Consider the following 24,477-nt stretch of genomic DNA (forward strand, 5'->3'; position numbering starts at 1 on the left):
TTCTATGTCAAATAAAAGGGCCTGGGTGACAGCAGGTGTGTGTTTGAATTTTCTTTTTGTAACTGCTTCATAAGGGAGGTTGAGGAATAGCAGCAAAATAAAAGAATGGAGTTCAAGGTGATGCTGACTTTGGATAATGTTCCAAACCACCCAAAGAGCCTTGCAATCGAACAGCATAAAGTCCAGGTGATGTTGCTTTCTCCCAGTCTCTCGACCAGCATATGATCTCAATATGTAAGGCCTCTTATGTTGGGCATACTTTCAGTCCAAGGGCACTGATGCAGCCCTCGATGCATGAAAAGGTTGGAAAGATTGCAACATTGTTGACTGCATCGCAACATAAAAGGAGCTCAGGATAAGTTGACATTGGCAACGGTCAGTACTTAACGGTGGAAGTTATGGCTAGAAGATTTCTGTCCATATAATCTGAAATCTGACACATCATTGAACTAGCTTGTGGAATTGGAGAAGGAATTGCCAACAAAGCAGAGGAAGAAGCTGTCGAGACGCTTCACGTAAAAGGCAAAGTTCTAACAATGTAAATTTGGGAAAATTGATATGAAGTGATTCTGTCAAAACAATTGAAGATGAACAAGAGGTTGAAATCACTGTCTGTGTGCTGAAGAAGCTGGCAGAAGTGAAGAGAACTATGAAAGTGTTAACAGGTTTATTGTTTAATTATGAACTGTTGCGTGTGTATAGCATTTACATTAAAAGGAATGCAGAAAATATTTTGGCTCCTTTTTCAGAAATTTAAAGGGAATTCGAGAAAAAGAGTATCACACCTCCCCACAATGATACCATTGCAAAGGCAAAGCCAGTCACAAAGCCATTGGATGAATCACAATCCCATGCCTCTTCCTCCCCCACTTCTCATGTTATTGACTTCTGTGTTGAATAGGGTACTCCATTAATGGTATTGCACTGTATATGCAATTTTGATTGCCCTGTGGAGTGCAGGACCATTTTAAATGAAATATTTTTCTGATAACTAAATAATATCAGTTCCTTTTAGATAATTTACTTACTTGTCCAACATAATTGAGCATGTTTCATTGCACATGCATTGGATATGTGGGAGGAGAGGTTTAGCAATATCAGTAGTATTCACTTTTTTTGTGTCTGTGGAAAATGCTTGCCTCTGTCCCTTACAGAGAACGAGTACTTAAATGTACTGAAAAGAGCTGAACTTGAGGTAAGGCAAAACTGCCTCAACATCAAAGTAGCATTTGGCAGAGTGTGGCATGAAGGAATCCTGTAATTGTAATCAATCTGTGTGAAATGAGATGCAGACCAGGGACCTTGCTGCTTATCTTTGAAAAATGTAATCAAAATAAAATGTTTTAAATAAAATTTAAGCTTTCTTACATAGTGAGTACCCATTAAGTATTTATTCTTCTGAAAGTGCAATCATAAATTTTGGACAAATGTGAAAATTAAGTGACTGCATTAATACCTGGTTCCATTAGTTTAATAGGGTTAAAAAAAGTGGGTAAGTTGAATTAAATTGCACGTGTACAAATCAAATTTATTTTAAAAATAATTTTAAAGACTAGTTTAATTTATAATCAGCCTTTAAATCCAACAATCTGCCAAGTTTTGGAATTTTCTAACCAGATTACAACAAAAAAGACAAATATCCATGCATAAAAGCAATGAAGTATACATTCTATTTGGAGGTGATTAAGCAGTTATGTTAGTTTCAGGGGTTAATGGTTCATCTGAATGTAAATTTGCAAACTACAGGAAAAGAGTAATCCATTGTTGCCTCAGCAAAATAAATCTACAGTTCCATCCACAAGTTGGTTTAATTGCAAATGAAATCAAGGGGCAAATTGAAGCTCATGTCCAATAACTTAACTATTCAAAGAAACATAATTTTTTCTTGACTACACCACCTTGAGGAACTACTCCCCTAATAATATAGTATGTTGCAACCAACTGTGGAGGGAAATTCCTCCTCGTAACCCTCTCTGTTTAGTCCCAGCATTTCTTTTAAAGCATTCATAATAGTATTAAAATGTAGTTCACTAGGAAACAAAAGAGCTTATTTCAGAGGTTTTCTTGAATTCAAGAAAAGGTACACTTTATTGCCTATCAACCCTGAGAAAATAAGCACATAAATGTAACAGCAAATACACAAATACAGGTAATAGGTTTAAATGAATAGATTGAAGATATCTAGCACAATTAGGAAGGTGAAAGTAAATGTAGTGTAGGTTCTTAAAGTTCTTCAATTGCAAGAATGAAACGCTTGCTTATGACTGTTTAGCTATTGTCTTATTTCCTCAACGAAAAGGAAATATGTAGAATTCAAGAGTTCTCTGTGAATGGTTATTTTCCAAGTTGCTTTTGTTTTTAAAACTTGGCACTAACTTTGGATGCTGAGAGAACGAGAGAGAGAGCACAAACCTTTCAGGTTCTGTTGTTGCAAATCTATGGTCTCGCTGTTTTGTTGCTGAAGGATACTGATTAAAATAAGACCGTTTGTACATTTCTGAATATATTGCTCCATTGTCCTTTCAAGGTGAACAATGGCAAATGGCCCTTTGATGTCTAATATGTGTACTTATCACAAAAGTGAGAATTGGTCAGAAGATGCAAATTTGTTGCTGAATTCATAGAATTATTACAGCATAGGAAGTGGCCATTCGGCTCATCATGCTTGAGCTTAGTTGTCTGGTTTCATTGTCTTTAGAATGCTAATCTTGGTACTGATGGGTTTAGCATATCTCATGCTGGTTCCATGAAGTTCGCCTCAAATTTGATTATATAATCGTGACAGCCATTTTATGTCAGTTACTTTCCTTTAAAGAGAGCACTTCAATCCATGAAAGGTCTAGGGTGTTAAGAAGTTGGAAAGCGTGGATTACCATAGATACTTGTATCACAGATAGCCAGATATAAAAGTTGGTATAAATCTGAATAACTATTAGGTGCACCAATTTTGTGGGATTATTTGCAGCACAACTTCACATACCTTGGTACAACTGGCATCATCAGCTGAGTTTACCACATCTTGATCCATTTTTCCTCTCAATTGTGCAGATTTGTGAAATGCTTTTTGGGAAGTTTTATAATATGTAAAAAAAAATTCAAATGCAAATTTGGTTATGACTTCTTTGCTGCCAGAGAATGGGAGGAAAGATTTTGAGTACAGTTCTGTTTTTAAACCAGAATGAAAATAGTGCTTGTAATGAAAGGAATAATACTGTTTCTCTTTTGGCTGATGACATTTGTCTGTACACTATGTTAGCTCAGAATTTGATGATATATATTTGATGTGGACAAAGCATATTGTTGTGAATGAATGCACAAGTTGGTCAGCAAAGAAAAGAGGCCATGAGAATTGTGAGCTGCTGCAAGTGCTTTTGATTTTAAAAATGTTACTTTTTAATTAGAAATATACATTTTTTCAGTTTAGTAACTCATTGCTTTATGATGTGCTCTCTTCTACACTAGGGAGATCAAACATAGATTTTGTGTAACATCATTCACATCACAAACGTCACCCTATATTTCTGGTCACCCAGTGTTTTAAATCTCTGTCCCATTCCATTTGCCATCTTGCCTCCTAAAATGTTCTATATGTCATTTTACAGTCTGATCGACCTGACATTATTTCAGCACTTCAAAAATCATTCCCACTATTCCTATTTTTGGTACTGATTGTACTGTTGCCATTTATCTCCTCTAGCCCCACTTTTTATTTTGCTTCTTATCCTAGCCTTCCCACTTTTGCCTTCTCAAGTTATTCCTTTTGTCATTTAATCATTTCTGCCTTCTATCTTCACACCAATCTTCCATTTAGAGTCATAGAGTGCAGCACGACAAAAGATCCTTTGTGCAATTTGTCCACGCCGATCAGACATTCCAATCTGACCCAGTCTCGTTTGCCAGAATTTGGCCCATATCTTTCTAAACCCTTCCTATTCATATACCTGTCCAGGTGCCTTTTAAATGTTGAAATTCTATTTGTCTCTACTCACTTCCTCCAGCAGGTCATTCCATATATGTAACACTCTCTGCATGAAAAAGTTACTCCTTAGGACCTTTTTTAATATTATCCCTCTCATCATAAACCTACACCCTCTAGTTTTTGATTCCCCCACCCTAAAAAAAAAAGGCCTTGGCTATTTAGTCCATGCATGCTCCTCATGATTGTATAAATGTCTATAAAGTCACCCCTCAGCCTCTCACCCTCCAGGGAAAAAAGCCCCAGCCTATTCAGCAGCTCCAATCCTGTAACCCTGGTAAATATTTTCTGCATCTTCTCAAATTTAACACTATCCTTCATATAGAAGGGTGGCCAGAATTATACGCAGTATTCTAAAGGTGGCCGTACCAGCGCTCTGTACAGCTGCAACGTGATGTCCCAACTCTGTCTTCCTATTTGTTTAAAACCTGATAAAAGATCTGTCACATTTTTCAGTCCTGATTAAACATTTGCTACTCTTTCTCTGCAAAAATGCTGCCTAACATGCTCAATATTTCATATTTTTCTATTTCTTTCCTTCTCCTTATTCTTTTTGTTTGTTTTTACTTGAAATCATGACTTTTTAAACGCTGCTCATTTTTTTTGGCTTATAAATTTTGTTGGTTAATGAGATACACAGTTGTCCCTGTCATTGACTGATATTGTGAAAGCCCTGAATCAGTTTGCACTCGCACCAACTCTTTGTTGAGGGTATGGGGAAATGGTTTAGCAGACCAAGGTAGTGCTTCTGGGTTGTCAGCATTAACATATTGAAAAGGCAACAAATTTCCTTCTGAAGAGAATCTCCACATGTTGTCTTACTGCATCATACGTATTTGGTTTTATCCCTGTCCTTTTATGATTCAGTAGACCTCAGTCTAACTAGAGATAAGAGCACTGTAATTTCAGCCTAGGGAGAGAAAGTTATTTGGGAATTCTGCCACTAATTATTGTCCATTCATTTGGGGAGGCAGTGGCCTAGTGGTATTATCACTAGTCTATTAGTCCAGAGAATCCAGAATCCATGTGATGTTCTGGAGATCCAGATTCAAATCCTGACATGGCAGATGATGGAATTTGAATTCAATTAAAAATCTGGAACTAAGTGTCTAATGATGGTCGTGACACTGTTGTCGATTGTCAGAAAAACACATCTGGTTCACTGATATCCTTTAGGGAAGGGAAACTGTCATCCTTATTTGGTCTGGCCTACATTGACTTAAGACCCACAGCAATGCGGTCAACTCTTAACCGCTCTCTGGACAATTAGGGATGGGTAATAAATGCCGGCCTAGTCAGCAATGCCCACATCCCGTGGATGAATAAATATTCATACTTAAATGTTCATGTGTGCATGTTAGACAAGAATAACATATTTTGAACTGTAAAATGTGTTTCCTCTTTGGTTACTTTGCTATCTTGTATGTGAGCTTACATTGAAAACAGTTACTTGGACAAAGTATTGCTCCTACTACTCCAATACATGGAAGAAAAAATAAATATTTTTATTTGGTATGTAATTTGCTGTATATAACCATACTTGTTAAGCTATTACAAAATTGCTATTTATTGTATATGGTTGTTAACAACACTAAACAGATAACTTGTTAAATAGTTAATTTGGAAATATCAAACTTTGAAATAGGGTCCATGAACAAAAACAATCTTAATATTTAAAAAGGCAAAAGGAAATTAGAGTTTGTGTCTAATTCAGATATTGATTTAAAAAAAACACTCAGGAGCACTTTAAACACGTGCGGATAGTTTCCTGTTTATACTGAAGTTAGAACTGGAAATATTTGAAACAGCTGCTCACGTTACAGCGACAAGTTAGCAATTCAGAATTTGATCCCATGAGCCTAAACAAATTCCAGCTGATCATTCTGTAATTCAATATATTAAAAAGGAATGCAACCTTTTTGGAAATAAAAGGTACTTTATAGCTAATCTTCCAGGACTGGAACTTTTTTGATTAGCTACATTAATTCTCAATTTAAATATCTTAGTCATAGTTGAAGATCATCCAGTATATTGCAATTGCTTGGCACCACCTGAAGTTCTGGTAGCTGTTTGTTGGCTGTGTTCTGAGTCCCCCTCCCCCAATAAGGTTCTTAGTGTTTAAATGGGTCTATTCCACACGTGGCAGAATGCAGCATTACAGCCATGTTCATACTTAACCAAAAAGCAGAAGCATTTAACACGGACCAAAAATTGATGAAAAGCATTCACCAAAGAGGATTTTTTTCTGAGTAGCAAGGACATCTTGATTTAGGTTGCTATACCTCAGTACTCCCAATTTATTTCAATGTTCAGGGAGGTGCGGTTAGGAAGAAATGGAGTGGAAGAAATCAAACGTCATCCTTTCTTCAAAAACGATCAGTGGACATGGGACAACATACGTGATGGTGAGTCCATTATGGTGTTTATGATCTGGCTTATATTCAAGATATAGTTAATGTTTAAATGGCAGAAATGTAACTGAGCAAGATAGTCAAACCATGGTTGTGTATTTTCCCTTTGCTTAGAAATGTACTAAAATTCAATCGAAGGCTTTCAAAGTATTCATCAACTAAGGTAACTTTTTTTTTAGACAATCTATCAAATTATTGCAGTGATTTTCAACTTTTTTGCATACCAAAGATCTCTTTAAACATGAAGTTGTTTACAAATAATCATAATTCTAATTTCTGACTGGCAACATGGAGTATCAAAAGGAATACAGTAAATTTGTAAAGAATACTATTTAAAACAGTGACAAATAATATGCTAGTCAGACAACAAATAAAGAAATATATAGAAAACTAATGAAACAAGGTGATGATTTTATGGACATCAGAAATCTCTTAGATTTTTGGATCCTGTTTAGAAGGTCCAGGCTTTAATTTTATTTTGCTTCAATTCTGATTGAAAATTGCAGTTTGTACATTCTGCGTCATAATCACAATCATAAACTTTACTTTTCACTGTAAATTGCACATTCCCAGAGATCTCAGTTGAACAAGAAGCAGACATTTGACTCTTTAGATATTGCATTGATGACATGATACTGGTATTCAAAATTGTCATTTGTTATTTTCAGGCTGCTTTTGAATGTGATATTGTTTAAAAATATTTTCCTAACTGTTTAAAAAAAAAGTTCTTTTCATTTCAGCAAATTCACCAGAAACCTGATCACATTTACGTATTAGTCAGTGATTCTAAGATTACAACACAAATGTAGAAATATTAATGAAGACATGCATGTATCGTATGACATGAGAATATTCGCTATATTATGCTTGAAGTAAAATAATTTGAAATCAACCCAGTGCTGCAGATTTACAGATTTTGCTTCAGTAAATTAAAATAAACTGTCAGTATAGTGTAAATCTGGAAAAAGTAAAATAAAAACTGATAATGTTGGAAACACTCAGTAAGTTTGAAAGCATTTTGGAAGTAGTGATGATCAATGCTGTTATCTGTATTGATACAGCCATGCCAGTTCATTGCTTCCAACGTTTTTAGTCATATATTAGATATTCAGCATTGCAGGTTTTGTGTTTGTAAAGGAGACTCAGAATCTAAAAAACAATACTTTTATATAATAAATTTGTCTCAGCGGTATATTAGCTAAGACCTTTATTGGTCTTTCATAGGCCTAACCTTCAAACACCTTGTAATATTCAGTTCAGTATTTTCTCTTAAAATGAGAGGCAACAAGGAAATTAAACTAAGGGAGTAGGTAAGTTTTCATAATACAACATTGTCAGCACTCACTTGCTACTTTGTTGAGTGTAAAGTATATATATATTGCAAAGATTAGTACAAAAATGTGAAATCCATTGAATCAAGCACTTCATATTTTCTTCTGTATGCATATTTAAAAGTCTGTGGGCATATTGATTAAATCTGCACAAACTTCAAAACTTTGAGTACAAGTACCACTTGGAGGGTATCTTTCCTATGACAGGGTGCTTTTTTTTAAAATGTGATTCACATAAGTATTCCCATTTTTTGTTTGTAAGTAATAGCTCTTGAGAATAAGTTAGCTGATATTCAGGTAACAAAACAAAGGCAATCTTATTTTTATTCATTGTAAATTTACAAAGGATGTAATTGACTTGGATTCATCTTGAACTAGGTCTTTTTAATACAGCATTGGTACAAAATATGAGTCTGACAGTTCACAATGGTAAATGAGAGAAGGATTGCTGACTGAAAGTAATTTCAGTTGCTCATACAAATAGGCTGTTCAAGTTAAGATAGACATTGATCCACTATACAGCAGTTTGCTTTATCTCCAGTCTCGTTTGTATGGGAAATGATGCAGTGTTTCAACCTGTAATAATTGATGGATAAAAATTTTCAAATCATAATTTACTTGACCAAAAAGGGAGGTCTAAGAATGTACAATTTCAGAATCAGAGACATTGCACCATGAAAGGAGACTGCTAATCAACTATATTCATTTTGCTTCAAAAGTAGTACAGAAAAACAAGTCAGTGTCAGAAGAATTCTAATTAATCTTGAAAGGTAAATAAATTTAACTAGCTGAAGTATCCCTTGATTAGCTGCAAAGATTGAATGCCCACACGTTCTGGAACAGGTCTACATTAAGCATTGATGATTTCAACTTCAGATCCACTTGAGAACTGTTCCAGATGAGCAGGGCTTTGGGAAGTCACATTACAGGCTGCTGATACAGATGGTTGCAACTGTGGAATGAACAAAATCATAGCTGGGTTGGAGGATTTGAGCTATAGGGAGAGACAGAATAGGCTGGAGCTGTTTTCCCTGGAGTGTTGGAGGCTGGGAGAGATGACCATCTAGAAGTTAATGAAATCATAAGGGGCATAGATAGGATGGATAGACAAGATCTTTTCTGTGGACTGGGGGGAGTCCAGAACTACAGCGCATAAGTTTAGTGTGAGAGGGGAATGATATAAAAGGGACCTAAGGGGCAATGTTTTCCACAGAGGTTGGTGCGTGTATGAATAAATTGCCAGAGGAAGTGGTGGAGGCTGGTACAATTGCAGCATTTAAAAGGCATCTGGATGGGTATATGAAATGGAAAGGTTTGGAGGGATATGGGCCAAGTGCTGGCAAATGGGACTAGATTAGGTTTGGATATCTGGTCAGCGTGGATGAGTTGGACTGAAGGTCTGTTTCCATGCTGTACATCTGACTCTGAGGCCATTGAAAGCCCTGATAAAGGCAATGGTACAATATGGCTGATGTACTTGGTAGTATATGGCGCTTTCAGTGCAACTGAATTATTTTCTGACATCTTTGTTTCCTGGTTGCCCTTATGTTAAATATTAAAAACCGTAGCAAGTTTTGAGAAGATTTGTAGCTGAGGTTGAGGTTTTGGATAGGTTTGCTCGCTGAGCTGAAAGGTTCATTTCCAGATGTTTTGTTACCTTACTAATAACATCTTCAGTGGGCCTCATGCGAAACAAAACTCTGGCTTTCTATTTATATGTGTGGATTTCTTTGGGTTGGTGATGTCATTTCCTGCGGTGAAGTCACTTCCTGTTCCTTTTCTCAGGGGGGTGGTAGATGGGGTCTAACTTGATGTGTTTGTTGATAGAGTTCCGGTTGGAATGCCATGCTTCTAGGAATTCTCGTGCGTGTCTCTGTTTGGCTTGTTCTAGGATGGATGTATTGTCCCAATCGAAGTGGTGTCCTTCCTCATCCGTATGTGAGGATACTAGTGAGGGAGGGTCATGTCTTTTTGTGGCTAGTTGGTGTTCATGTATCCTGGTGGCTAGTTTCCTGCCTGTTTGTCCAATGTAGTGTTTGTTAAGGTCCTTGCATAGTATTTCATAAATGACATTAGTTTTGCTCATTGTCTGTATAGGGTCTTTCAAGTTCATTACCTGCTGTTTTAGTGTGTTGGTGGGTTTGTGGGCTACAATGATGCCAAAGGGTTTGAGTAGTCTGGCAGTCATTTTCGAGATGCCTTTGATGTAAGGGAGAGTGGCTAGGGTTTCTGGATGTGTGTTGTCTGCTTGTTTGGGTTTGTTGCTGAGAAATGGATAGACTATGTTCATTAGGTATCCATTCTTTTTGAATACACGGTATAGGTGATTTTCCTCTGCTCTGCGTAGTTCCCCTGTGCTGCAGTGTGTGTTGGCTCGTTGAAATAATGTTCTGATGCAGCTTCATTTGTGGGTGTTGGGATGATTGCTTCTGTAGTTCAATATTTGGTATGTATGTCATGTTTATCTGTAGACGCTGGCTTGAAGTTCCCCATTGGCTGTTCGCTCTACTGTGACATCTAGAAATGGCAGTTTGTTGTTGTTTCCTTCTCTTTAGTGATTTTTATGCAAATAAGAGTATTATTGATGGCCTTGAAGGTTTCCTCTAACTTGCTTCATTTCGTGATGACAAAGATGTCATCCACGTAGTGGACCCAGACTTCGGGTTGTATGGTTGGCAGAGCTGTTTGCTCAAGTCTCTGCATTACTGCATCTGCTAAGAACCCTGATATTGGAGATCCCATAGGTGTTCCATTGGTTTGTCTGTAAGTTTTATTGTTGAAGGTGAAGTGGGTGGTAAGGCATAGGTCCACTAGCGTGATAATCTCCTTGTTGAAGTTAGTGGTGTTTGGTGTATGTGTCTTTCGGTCTTCTAATAGTGTAGTCTGTGTTTCCTTGGCCAGGTTTACGTTGACTGAAGTAAACAGGGCTGTTACATTAAAGGAGACCATTATTTCATCCTCTTCTATCTTAGTGTCTTTGGTCTTCAGGAATTCTTGGGTGGAGTGGATGGAGTGGCGTGAGCCTTCTACTAAGTGTTTTAGTCTTTCATGTAGCTCCTTGGCCAATCTAAGTTGGTGTTCCAGGTAGCGAGACTATGGGTCTGGGGGGGGCTCCGGGTTTGTGAATTTTGGGTAATCCATAGAAGCATGGTGTGTTGGATCTGTCTGGTTTCATTTTTTGGAAGTCGGTCTTATTTATTTGTCCAGATTTCAGAAGCTTTTTGAGTAGGGCTGTGATTCCGTTCTCTAGTTGTGGGGTCGGGTCTATTGCCACTTGTTGGTAAGTGTTGGTATCTGTCAGTCTCTTTGATTTAGAATGACTGTCTAGCGTCCTTTATCTGCAGGTCGGATAACAATGTATTTTTAAATCTTTCCTGTGCTTTCCATTCTTATGTATTGAGTGTGTTTCCTTTCTTTCTTCTGCGTAATGATGGTGCGACTACCTATCTGATGGATTGTTGGGTTTCTTCTGTGAGTTGGTTGTCTTTTAGTGTTGTTTCTAATGCTGCTAAGAAATCTTTCTTGTCCATATTGTGGCAGTTGTAATTTAATCCTCTAACTAAGACGGCTTTTTCAGTATCTGTTAAGGGTCGGTCAGATAAGTTTTTTTTTCCATGTTTCTGTGTTGTCAGTGTGTTACTTTGTGTAAGTTTGTCTAGTTTTTTTGTGCATGTCTAGTTTATTCATTTTCTGTTTGCCGCTGTCTAATATCTATGGCTTGTTGTACTGCATCTGTCCATTCATGGTCTGTTGCATGACTGAGTAATGATTTTTGGTGTACAATTTCCTGGTTGTATTTACGGAGTCTGTTCTGGGCATCATTAATCATTTCTGTAAGCATTCTGCAGCCGTTTTGCTCTGCTATTCTTATGACTAGTGGGGTTTTAAGTATACTCACATACGGATGAGGAAGGACACCACTTTGACTGGGACAATACATCCATCCTAGGACAAGCCAAACAAAGACAGGCACGATAATTCCTAGAAGCATGGCATTCCAACCGGAACACTCTCAACAAAGACATCGAGTTAGACCCCATCTACCATCCCCTGAGAAAAGGAACAGGATGTGACTTCACCACAGGAAATAACATCATCCCAGGAAATGACATCACCCACCCAAAGAAATCCAAACATATAAATAGAAAGCAGGAATTTTCAGCATTGCTTCGCGTGAGGTCCACTGAAGATGTTACCTAGTAAGGTAACGAAACGTCTGGAAATGAACCTTTCAGCTCAGCGAGCAAACCTAAATCCAAAACTAAAAACCTTATTGGGGAGAGGGAGAGACTTTGAACACAGCCAACAAATTAGCTACCAGAACTTCACGGTGGTGAATATTCATTGGGAGTCAGTTATCTTAGTTGGCTGGGCGGCTGGTTTGCAAAGCAGAGTAATGCCAACAACGTGGGTTCAATTCCCACACCGACTGAGGTTACCACGAAGGGACTCCTCAGCTTTTTCCCTCACCTGTGGTGATGACCGTCAGGTTGAACACCACCAGCCATCTCTCTTAACGAGAGAGCAGCCCTCTGGTCTGGTGTGAATATGGCAAATATACCTTTGAGCCATACTTTACTATTTGACAACCTGTGATCCGAAATGGATATTTCTTCTTTTAATTAGTTAGACACATTACTGTGAATCAAGGAGTTTGAAATTCTCTAAACCAGCAAGTTAAAGTTGTTTGACCAAGCACCTGTTTTGGCTGTACAGGGCTATTACATTTCACAAAATGTAAAACCATTCATGGACAACCTAAGACCATAAATAGGCCTTTTCATCCCACCAAGGTTGTTCAACCATTCAGTGACATCATGGCTGATCTGCGACCAACTCCATATTGTTTTTTGCCTCAATCCCATAGTGTCTTTGGTAAATAAAAATGTTCTGAATTTGCTTTGAAAGTTTAACAACTAACAGAGCATCTGTTGTTTTCAAAAGTGTTATGAGCTCCTATCACTTTAGTTTGTTAAAATGTGCAGCCCAGTCCATCATGAAAATCAGCCTTCCTTCCATTGACTCCGCCTACATTCTTCTCTTCCCCCGTCCCCACCCCAGCCTCTGGAAAGCAGCCAACATAAGCAAAGTCTGTTTGTACTTTTTTCCACCCTCATCAAGCAGAAGACACAAGTTTGAAAGCACATGCCAATAGATTTAAAAACAGCTGCTTCTTCCTCACTGTTATAAGACTTATGAATTTACGAATGGAACACTCTTATATTAGAGTTGATCTTTCTCTGCAACTTTTCTGTAGCTGTAAAATATATTCCACGTTTTGTTCTATTACTCTGATATACTTATGGAAGTTATGATATGCCCACAAAACAATACTTTTGATTGTATCTGTGTACATGTGACAAACAATAACTTAAAGCAGTTCAAATCCTATAAATGCTGTTCCTTGGTCCCTCGTCTTAGCCTCCCAAACCAATAAAAGAGTTTTTGGTTATCCTATCTGTTGCTTCAGTATCTTAAAATCCTTGATTAATCTACACCTGAAACCTCTAAATTCCAGGGAGCATTATTATTCATTGAAATGCAGGTACAATTCGAGGAAATCCATGTTCTACTTCCTCCAAGGTGCAGTGTTTGGAACTGCTCATAGTATTCCAGGTGTGATCCAGTCGAAGCTTGATATAATATAGCATGACGTCGACACTTTGTTTTTTAAGTTTTAAGTTTTTGATCATTTTCTTTATCAGTTCATGACAGTTCAGTACCTTCTCTGCACCTGGATCTCCAAATCTCTTCAAAATTCCACTATTTCTAGTTTTTCACCATTTAGAAAATTCTCTGATCAATCTTTTTAACTTCAAAGTAAATTACCTCAGAATTTCCTATGCTGAACTCCATTTGTCACAGTTCTGCCAATTTGCTTATTCTGTTATTACTCTGTAATTTTATGCTTCCATTACCATTGCTTACAATACATTCTGTAATCCGCAAATTTGAATTTGTGACCGATGTATCCATGATTTACATGATAGAGTACATTTCATGAATAGTAGAGGCACAAACGCACTTTATTGTTGGTCACTGTTAGTTACATCCTGCTAACCAGAAACATTCTCTATCAGCTACACTCAGCCGATTTTCTAACTGGGTCAATTTCAGTTTCTTTAGCTTTAGTTAACAGTCTGTTACGAAAAACTTTTATTAGGTGCTTTTTGGAAGTCCATGTAAGCAAACATTTATTTCCTTGATCACTACTTTAGTCACTTCAAATAAATTAGTCACTTATCTTTTACAAATTCATGTTGCCTTTCATTGACATGGGGGCATGGTGGCACAGTGGTTAGCACTGCTGCCTCACAACGCCAGAGACCCGGGTTCAATTCCCGCCTCAGGCGACACTCTGTGTGGAGTTTGCACATTCTCCCCGTGTCTGTGTGGGTTTCCTCCGGGTGCTCTGGTTTCCTCCCAGAATCCAAAAAATGTGCAGGTTAGGTGAATTGGCCATGCTAAATTGCCTGTAGTGTTAGGTGTAGGGGAATGGGTCTGGGTGGGTTGCGCTTCGGCGGGTCAGTGTGGACTTGTTGAGCCAAAGGACCTGTTTACACACTATCTAATCTAATCCAAAGTTGTTCATGAAAATTCTAAAGAGCTTCAGGATAGAATCTGGTATTTCAAAACAACAAATGTTCATCTAATTAGTCTGCAATTCCCTAATTTTCACCTTTCTCCTTGTTCAAATAGTGGAATAAATTGCACAGTTTTCCAATTTGGAAGGATGGTTCTTGAATTGTAAAAGTTCATAAAATTCCTGTCATTTCCTGATTTGCTTTGGAATCAGTGCTGCCAGCTTTCAAGGAGCCCAAGTTAGCCCTGACTACCTGTGCCCCTGTTTTTCTTTCTATCTCCTGTCCTTGTTTCCACTGTTTTGGCCATAAGCTTCCATTAGATTTATCTATTTGCAAAATACTTTGCAATTGCTTTCTGTGACCTAGAGACATTCTTACTGTTTTCCATCAGGCGTGTTGGATGGGTTTACAGTTTGATATCAACCTGCTTGGCCTGTTGGCCAGAGGCACATTTTTAACAAAACTCTTATGTTGTCACTTTTTTTTAACATTGTCCACTGAACCTCTGCCTTTTTATTCACTTATGGGTTTGACTGATTTACTGTGGGTATTCTCTGTCTCATTTCATTGATATTAGTCTTGCCTATATCTACAGTCTTAGCCATTTCATGTTTTTTGTTGTGTGAAGTTTCATTAAACTAGTTTGTGATGAGATAAATGTTTGTGCAAAGTACAGCTGTTAACTAAATCTGGCGCATCACTATAACTAAATCTCATATGACATGCCTTCTTGTTAACTCCAGAATATAGTATTTCAGAAAGCTATCTGAGCACATTCAAGAAAGTCACTGCCACTCTGATATGTGCTTGTCCGCTAATCCCATTCTACGTGAAAGTTAAAGTTCTCCATAAAATGTCTCTGCCTTTTGTTATACACATATCAAATCTTTGTAGTTGATACCTGGGCCATATTTGTATCTCCCACTGGAGCCTTACATGCTTCTCATTTTTGTAAAGACCTCTCGTTATATCCTCTCATTCACTTGAAGGAATTTTGTCCTTAATTTGCTCAGACTGCTTATCCCTTTTGCCATTTTCTTTGTCTTACCTACAGACCATTTAGCACATTAAGTTCCTTGTCCTGTGTTATGTCATGGACATGATCCCCTCTGTTAACTAAACCAAACACCCAGAAAAGCTCACCTCGCCTCACCTTGTAATCTGTTAGAATATGAGTGACAAAGAACTCCCAAATTCCACTATTTAAAGGAAATAACAAAAATTATTTTTTAGCTCTAGAAGTGAGCATTAAACAGCTATTCACAACTCTAAGCCTCCCTTTCTCTTAATTGATTACTATCTGCCTCCAACTCTATAACAATATGCTGTTCCAAAAAGACACTTATTAAAATCACAGTAACTTAATTTCCAAACCACACAGCCGCTGTCATCCTCTGTGCCTTTCTTCTTCCAGATGAGGATGTCCCTGGGTGTTGTCTTTCTTTTTACTGCATGTTTCATATGAAAAGGTACCTGAGATGGTGTTTCCTAATTTCTTGGACAGCAAGATCTTAGCTTTCCCTGCATTTCTGTCGTGACAGCAGTTGCTCCCTGACCAATTTTCAAAAATGTCTGTATTTTATACCCCCTCCCCATATTGGATCATCTCATTGGTTCGATGTAGGCACAACAATAAATTGAAACTCAATTGGGTTTTAGTATCCTGGGGCATAATTTAAACTGGTTACATTCGAATTGTTGTCAAAGCAGCAACCAAAACTCAGGCATCCATTTCACAGCCAAATGTTAAATATTTTCAATTTTCCAATACAGTCTGCGACTGCCATGGAGTCATCTGTACAAATGCTTGTAATCTGTCTGTCCAGAACAGCATTCACTCTCTCTTTAAACGTACAATACACACCTTCAACTTCATAACATCTATTGCAGCTTTGTCTTAGTGTTGTCAAAGGCCACATTTGAATTTATTACTTAATTCCAAAAACACTGTGTGCTGATATAATGAATGCTTAGTGTGCTAGCCTGGCCTGTCATTGAGAAATATTTTATTAATGTATTTCTTAGTTTGTCTCCTGATCTTCTGACTTTACACCTTTTCATTGTCCTTTCACTTGTGATATCTAATGTAGAACCTATGACTAAGCGTGGATTTGTCTTTGGTTACTCCAGAATATTCCAAGTTTAGTTAGCTTTTGGTTTCTTGCTTGATCATTGTAATTTGCTTTGTCGCAGACAGCAAATTACAATGATCACTGGCAAAAATTTTGTAATTGCCCTTCAGTATTGCTCTGTGCTTTTGCCCAGCAGTTCGTGTTTTTGCTTGCTGGTGATTTTGAACATATAGACATGATATCAGATTCAAATCCAGCGACTTATGATATTATGATACTCAATGGATAGCAGCTAAAGAACTGTGATAATATTGTGTTTGTAAATTAGAAGTGACAATTACTAAATTTGCAAAAGTTAGGTTTATTTGATACATTTTAGATTTGACAAGAGGAGGAAAATCATTTTGTGAAAGGAAACCATGAATACAATTTTTACATTTTCAAACAGTGTTATGCCAATTGGCAGTTTCAATGTTATGCTAAAACAAAGCAGTAATTAATATTTTCTCAGATATCGATGTTTTATATTTAACATGTTGGGTTTTGCAATAACCAGCTTATCACTAAGGTAGCACATGTGCATTTGATTTAATGGTGAGAAGAAAAATGATAACTAATACAATATTTGAAATTTTTCTTCTATTATGAAAACAGCTGCTGCCCCTGTAGTGCCTGAATTGAGCAGTGACATAGATACGAGTAACTTTGATGATATTGAGGATGATAAAGGAGAAGTGGAAACCTTTCCAACCCCAAAAGCCTTTGCTGGAAACCAGTTACCGTTTGTAGGATTCACTTACTTCAGAGACAGCCAGTGAGTATTTTTGTACATTCATACCTGAAATTAACTAAGAATTTTATTTGAGTGTGGGACTGGTTAATTGCTCCATTTGTTTCTTTCTTTTTCTGTCTTCAGTAAATTAACAATTTGAAATTCCTAGGTAAAATTCTTGGGAAGAATGAAAATTTTTCATTTTTTTTATTCTTGTAGCATCAACCGCTTTATAATTCCACTTGTTTTTATTTTAAAAATTGAAGTGCTAACTGTCTTTATTTAAACGAATTAGAAATAAACTAAATTTGTTTGCATGTGTTATATGCGTTACAAATTTTGAAAACTACCCTTATCATATAAATATACTGGTGGATGCATGTGCTTGTCAGTATTTGTTGCCAGTACTGCTCAAAATCAAAAAGTTATATTTTTTATAAAAATAGGTAAAAGTTTTTTCTCTTTTGCCTCCAATTTCTTTCTTTGCTGAGATTCTGGGAATTATGCTGGATAATTGCTAAAGATGGGCCCAGTTAAAGCAATGCATGCTTAACCGATGTCTGTTTAACTAGGAGAAAGTGAGGACTGCAGATGCTGGAGATCAGAGCTGAAAAATGTGTTGCTGGAAAAGCACAGCAGGTCAGGCAGCATCCAAGGAGCAGGAGAATCGACGTTTCGGGCATAAGCCTGAAGAAGGGCTTATGCCTGAAACGTCGATTCTCCTGCTCCTTGGATGCTGTCTGACCTGCTGCGCTTTTCCAGCAACACATTTTTCAGCAATGCCTGTTTAATGTCATTCAAGTAGCTTACTAATTCCGACCTTTCTGGACTGGTTGCTGCATGCATCGGCAGAGAGCACACAATCCATTTCTTTCTAGCACTACTTAAAGCTAACATGCTCTGCTTAAATCCAACCTGAGCCTCATGTAGACATGGTGAGTTGTGGCTGGAGCAATCATGCAGGAAGGGAATGCTTTTGGGAAACAGGTGTGCGAGAGTGAGTATTCTAAGGATTGTAAACAGTGCACTGGAGATTTGATGGAAAATAGGAGAAATGCACACTTTCAGGTTGGGAGGCCCTCCATATATGTGCTTTATTGTCAGTGTCAGGAGTTGAGCCATGAGCGGGTGTAGTGCTGGTAGATGGCCTATGATCTCATGCTTCAGTTAACTCTAACTACTATGTGCTTTCAACCACACCACTGGCCTCGGTCACTGCTCAAATCACCACACTATCACTCTCTGTCAGCAATCGCTATCAACAAAGGCTTGCATATCAAGTTCAGATAGTTCACCTCCCTTTTATATATTGTATTTGGGAATCATTTGCCAATGAGTATGGTTGACCCCTTAGAAATTTTGTGGCTCTTGTGTGGCTGCTAAACCTGATTTTAGAGTCACATTTATGACCACACAATCAGCAAGTATTTCCACAAAGTGGAAGTGAGCAAAATTGGAGATGTAGTGGACAGCGAAGAAGGTTACCTCAGATTACAACAGAATCTTGACCAGGTGGGCCAATGGGCTGAGAAGTGGCAGATGGAGTTTAATTCAGATAAATGTGAGGTGCTGCATTTTGGGAAAGCAAACCTTAGCAGGACTTGTACACTTAATGGTAAGGTCCTAGGGAGTGTTGCTGAACAAAGAGACCTTGGAGTGTAGGTTCATAGCTCCATGAAAGTGGAGTCGCAGGTAGATAGGATAGTGAAGAAGGCGTTTGGTATGCTTTCTTTTATTGGTCAGAGTATTAAGTACAGGAGTTGGGAGGTTATGTTGCGGCTGTACAGGACATTGGTTAGGACATTGTTGGAATATTGCGTGCAATTCTGGTCTCCTTCCTATTGGAAAGATGTTGTGAAACTTGAAAGGATTCAGAAAAGATTTACAAGGATGTTGCCAGGGTTGCAGGATTTGAGCTATAGGGAGAGGCTGAACAGGCTGAGGCTGTTTTCCCTGGAGCGACGGAGGCTGAGGGGTGACCTTACAGAGGTTTACAAAATTATGAGGGACATGGAGGGTGCTGGCAGGTGGGTCTAGATTGGGTTGGGATATCTGGTCGGCATGGACGGGTTGGACCGAAGGGTCTGTTTCCGTGCTGTACATCTCTATGACTTTATGGTCCTTGACCATGAGATTGCTGGTGTTTCTTTCTGGTTTCTTTTCTATACTTGTTCTTCTAATTGATATTTTTGAAGAATTGTGTTCCTTAATTTTCACCAAGTCAATTCTTCTGAACGAAGGTCTTTTATGCATTGACATTTATGTTGCATTTTTTGAAAATAGCCTTTAGGGAGGTTTTGAAACTCTTCCTTTGACCAACTGTTGTTTGAGTGCCTTCCTTGAGTTGGGTGAAGATGATATGCTTTGGCAGTTGGAACTCAGGCATCCTAAGCATTTGTCTCGCCCAGCGGAATTTGTTTTGGTTGACAGCCTTGACGCTGGTGCTATTGGCTGTTTCAAGAAAGCCAGTGTTAGCATGCCTGTCCTCCCAGCTGAAGCAGAGAATCTGCGTCAGATAGTGTTGTTGGTACTTTTCAAGGGTCTTGACATGGCATCTATGAGTACATAGAACATAGAATAGAACATTACAGCACGGGCCCTCGATGTTGTCAACGTTTTATCCTACTGTAAGATCAAACTAATCGACATAACCTTCATTTTACTATCATCCCTGTGTCTATCCAAGAGTCGCTTAAATGTTGCTAATGTAAGTTTCAGAGCCATATAGAAATGTTAGAAGGATGAATGCCTTATACACAAGGATCTTGTATCGGCACAGATGTCACAATTGCTGAAGACACTCATCATTGGGCACCTGAAGGCAGTGCTCACAGATTAGATGTGATGTTGAATCTTCACATCAATGTCAGCCTTCAATAGCAGGTAGTTTCCCATATAGGGAAAATGTTCCACATGTGGGAGGATTTGTCAGTTGATCATAATGGGAGGGATGGGCGAGAATTCAACCTGGGGCAGATTGGTAAAGAATTTGAGTCTACTTGAGGTTACAGCTGAGACCAGATATGCTTCTGTGAAGGTATTAAGGGAGGCTTGGAGATTCTCTTCCAAGAGAGCAGAGCTATGTTTTCATCCACATATTGAAGCATAAATGTATACTTCTTACTTGACCACATCAAACCTTGCCCATGTAGTGGAACACCATGGTAAAGACACAGCACCATCACTTGATTTCATACTTGCAGGTATCTGCTTAGATCCTGACAGTACAGTATCTTGGAAGATAAGTTGGAGGAGGCACATAGCTGTTGTGAGAAATTGGGAACAAATCATCTCCAACTTGGGCAAGGGACAAAGATTGTGCAGGTGCAAGTTCTCTGGAAGGCGAGGTTGCACCTGTGTTCTGTACCCATTTAACTGCGGATGAACACTGGCGCAACATATAGAAGGGGATTGATCAGTGTGTACACAAAATGCTTGGTTCATTGTGAAGCCAACTAGCAGGACATGTTTGGTATCAAGAAACATGGATCAGTCCACTCTCAACTTTCCACCGGGCTTTTCACAGAAGTTGGAACCCATTCTTTCTAACATGATAGTGGCTAATAATTCCATGGGCACGAGTGCAGCCAACAATGAAACGGTGGCCGGTGTCTGATGTCAGAGATTCCAAGTTCTAACTTGGAACAGATTATTAAAGATCAAATTATTGTTGTAATGGCTGCGAATCTGTTATGCCCAATGGGACTTGCAGGTTGTCACAACCAACTAACAACCTGTCATCCAACAGGTTACTAGAATTCCTAGGCCATTACCTTTGAGGAATAGCACCAGCTCAGTGGAGCACAAACTTGCTCTGTTTGAGGATGACAGTGGACCTCGTGAAGCAATGCTGAAAATTCCTGCTTTTTATTTATATGTTTGGATTTCTTTGGGTTGGTGATGTCATTTCCTGTGGTGAAGTCACTTCGTGTTCCTTTTCTCAGGGGGTGGTAGATGGGGTCTAACTCGATGTGTTTGTTGATAGAGTTCCGGTTGGAATGCCATGCTTCTAGGAATTCTCGTGCGTGTCCTTGTTTGGCTTGTCCTAGGATGGATATATCCTCCAACCACTGCCATTGTGCCAGTGCCTTTGCTGGTGCTTGACAGCAAACCAAACTGTCTGCAGTCTCTTCAACTGAAAACCAGTTTTCTACCAGACATGTTTCAGCCACATGTTTCAACACTGCATGGAATCAGTAGACAAGGCAAAGGCATACTAGTGAATGCACTAAAGTGATTATTTGGCTTTAGTATGCAATATTGAATGATTTTATTTGTAAATTTGATTTGCAATGTTTGTTCTGTAGTAACTTTGCATTATAAGTAAGCACACTCTGAAGGTCAGCGATACAGGGAATATAAGGCTGTTTATGAATAGCAATTTCAGGTTGCAGTTACTGCAACCAGATGGGTTCTTCATCAATAATCTGGATAGAGAGAGGTTTTATTGGTTACCTCTTCCTCCACTTTCTCTACCTCATGCTCCTTAACTACTCTCTGTATAATTGGTGGCAATGTCTCCTCATAATAATGAAGTTTCCACCCTGTAACAAATGATGATAAATTTTGATGTTCTGTTAAGTAAAGTGTGACTGCTGCAAAGCAGCCTGAGGAGCAGATTCTTTGTTTCAACATGACAGTGGCCAGCTCTATAATGTTTTGTATGGCAGTATGAATTTTCTTTTGTGCACAGGCTGTGTACTAGTTTCAATAGCCATGTTGTCAGTGGTATAAATCCTGATGCACGATAGCCACCTTTTGTTTTCCAAGGCAACTTGAATATAGTTGAAATAGAGGACAGTCCAAGAATTAAGGCTTAGTAACTGCTGTAACTATTGAATGCTGGGTGTTAGTCTGCGAAAGGGAATGGAACCCCTTTTGGTTCTTACCTACGACAGAGTTGCTGCACAGTGCCCACAAAATGATGTGCATGCAACCATTGCAACCCTGCACCTTAGGAAAGCCTGTCATCCTAGCAATTCTTGGGTACTTGTTCCACATTTGTCTCATTGAATAGAGAGGTCTGTGACCTCAGTCACATAAAGTGCTAGCAAAATGTGAAATGCTGCAAGTGCAGGAGGCAGGTCCATAATGATTCACTGTTATGGTCACCTTCTCAGCCACTGGCCGTGTGGTTCTTTCCCTATTCTGGGTTTGTGGCAGATGTCACACTTTCATTGGGGTATCTTACCAAAGCATGGACATTACGCAGCTTCCTTTCTGTGGCTCAATTTTCAGAAATGGTCTCTGAATACTATGTGTATATGTGACCTACTGATTCCTCCTTTTCCCACAGCCCCAATCCCTTCTAGTTCCATCAGTTAATTGTGTCCTGGACAGTATGGCCTCTGTTCATTCTCCCTGTGGCACTGTATTCCAAAGGAGTAACCTGCTCATGAATCAGTGTCTCTGAGCATCCAGTTTGTGGAAAAGCCTGGAAGTGAGTAAAAAGTTCTTCTGCAGCTGCCAAACCACTTCCTGAAAATGTTACAATTTTAATCAACCAAACAAGCTGCTTGAAATTTGTAGAATTGGAATAATAGCTAGGAAAAAAATCATCCAAATATTAATCTGCATTTGGATTTAAACCCTTTAAATAGAACTGGTGAAGAATCCTTCCCGCTGTTGAAATGGTATTGACTAAAATGTTGAACTCCAAACTAACAAGTTAGCATTGTCCTAACATAGCATCAGGTCTCCTTTGCCAAATAGTTGTATGCATATACACCATTTTCTTCAAGGTCCTTGTTCAAAAAAGTATTTAAGATCTCTTGCCTATGGAGTCATGGAGCAGAAAAACAGCCTGTCCCTCTGAAAGAGTTATCCAATGATTCACATGCTCTATTCTCACAGAACAATATGGTGTTTCCTTAGAATTGTATGGTTCCTTTATCTTTTCAATACCAATCACCAGAATAATTCAAGCATTAACTTTTAAGTGTAGAGAATGTATGCTGACCATCTTATTTTGTCTGCAGTGCCCATGCTTTAAACCAATTCCCATTGCATAGCAAGCTACATTGCATTGTTTATCTGTATTAATCTACCAGCTGCCTCCAGCGCTGAGTGGATTTTAGTGCATACGCCACAGCTCCAGTTTTCTGACTCAAACTAAATTGCAGAAGATTAATCTGAAGCTTTCCCAACATCTTCAGCCTGAAGAGCTATGTCATTGATTAACTTCTGTCTTCTGCTGCGGTTCTCAGCTTCACAGATGCCAATTATCAATTTGTTGCTCTTCACATGCTATCCGGAAGTGATTTGGAGGTGCTGGTGTTGGAGTGGGGTGAACAAAGTTAAAAATCACACAACACCAGGTTATGGTCCAGCAAGTTTATTTTGAAGCATTAGCTTTCGGAGCACTTCTCCTTTATCAGACCACCTGATCAAGGAGCAGTGCTTCGAAAGCTAGTGCTTCTAAATAAACCTGTTGGACTATCACCTGGTGTTGTGAGATTCTTACCTTTATCAATCGTGCCTGAGGACATTGGATGCAATGCCAGCTTTTGTCTGAAGGCATCCTGGCCACACTGCAGATGACATGAGCTAGATATTCCAGCACAGTTGTTGTGTGGATATCCACCAGAAAAAGTGGGAAGTGAGGTGGTACGGTCTTCCCCAAGGTAGTATTTGACGGAGTGTGGCATTAAGAAGCCCTAGAAAAAATGATGTCAGTGGGTAGTAGACAATAGACAATAGGTGCAGGAGTAGGCCATTCAGCCCTTCGAGCCTGCACCGCCATTCAATATAATCATGGCTGATCATTCCTAATCAGTATCCTCTTCCTGCCTTATCTCCATAACCCTTGATTCCACTATCTTTGAGAGCTCTATCCAACTCCTTCTTAAATGAATCCAGAGAGTGGGCCTCCACTGCCCCCTGTGGCAGAGCATTCCACACAGCCACCATTCTCTGGGTGAAGAAGTTTTTCCTGAGCTCTGTCCTAAATGGTCTACCCCGTATTTTTAAGCTGTGTCCTCTGGTTCGGCACTCACCCATCAGTGGAAATATGTTTCCTACTGCCAGAGTGTCCAATCCTTTCATAATCTTATACGTCTCAATCAGATTCCCTCTCAGTCTTCGAAACTCAAGGGTATACAAGCCCAGTCGCTCCAGTCTTTCAGCGTAAGGTAATCCTGCCATTCCAGGAATTGACCTCGTGAACCTACGCTGCACTCCCTCAATAGCCAGAATGTCTTTTCTCAAATTTGGAGACCAGAACTGCACACAGTACTCCAGGTGTGGTCTCACCAGGGCCCTGTACAGCTGCAGAAGCACCTCTTTGCTTCTATACTCAATTCCTCTTGTTATGAAGGCCAGCATGCTGTTAG

The 24,477-nt window shown here is 38.8% G+C and overlaps 1 protein-coding gene across 5 annotated transcripts in view; it reads left to right on the forward strand.

The window, feature by feature from the left end:
* Positions 1 to 24,477, forward strand: part of rock2a (rho-associated, coiled-coil containing protein kinase 2a) — a 232,912-nt gene that overhangs the window by 121,033 nt on the left and 87,402 nt on the right. For all 5 annotated transcript variants that reach the window (XM_087977693.1, XM_043677706.2, XM_043677696.2 and 2 more), the window contains 2 exons: positions 6,290 to 6,381; positions 17,029 to 17,188. In XM_087977693.1, coding sequence (XP_087833819.1) covers positions 6,290 to 6,381; positions 17,029 to 17,188 — 252 coding nt within the window. The remainder of the gene's footprint in view (positions 1 to 6,289; positions 6,382 to 17,028; positions 17,189 to 24,477) is intronic.

Source organism: Chiloscyllium plagiosum, unplaced genomic scaffold (genome assembly GCF_037043375.1).
Source record: "Chiloscyllium plagiosum isolate Xiang-an unplaced genomic scaffold, Cpla_swu_hap1 HiC_scaffold_3, whole genome shotgun sequence".
Classification (NCBI taxonomy): Eukaryota; Metazoa; Chordata; class Chondrichthyes; order Orectolobiformes; family Hemiscylliidae; genus Chiloscyllium; species Chiloscyllium plagiosum.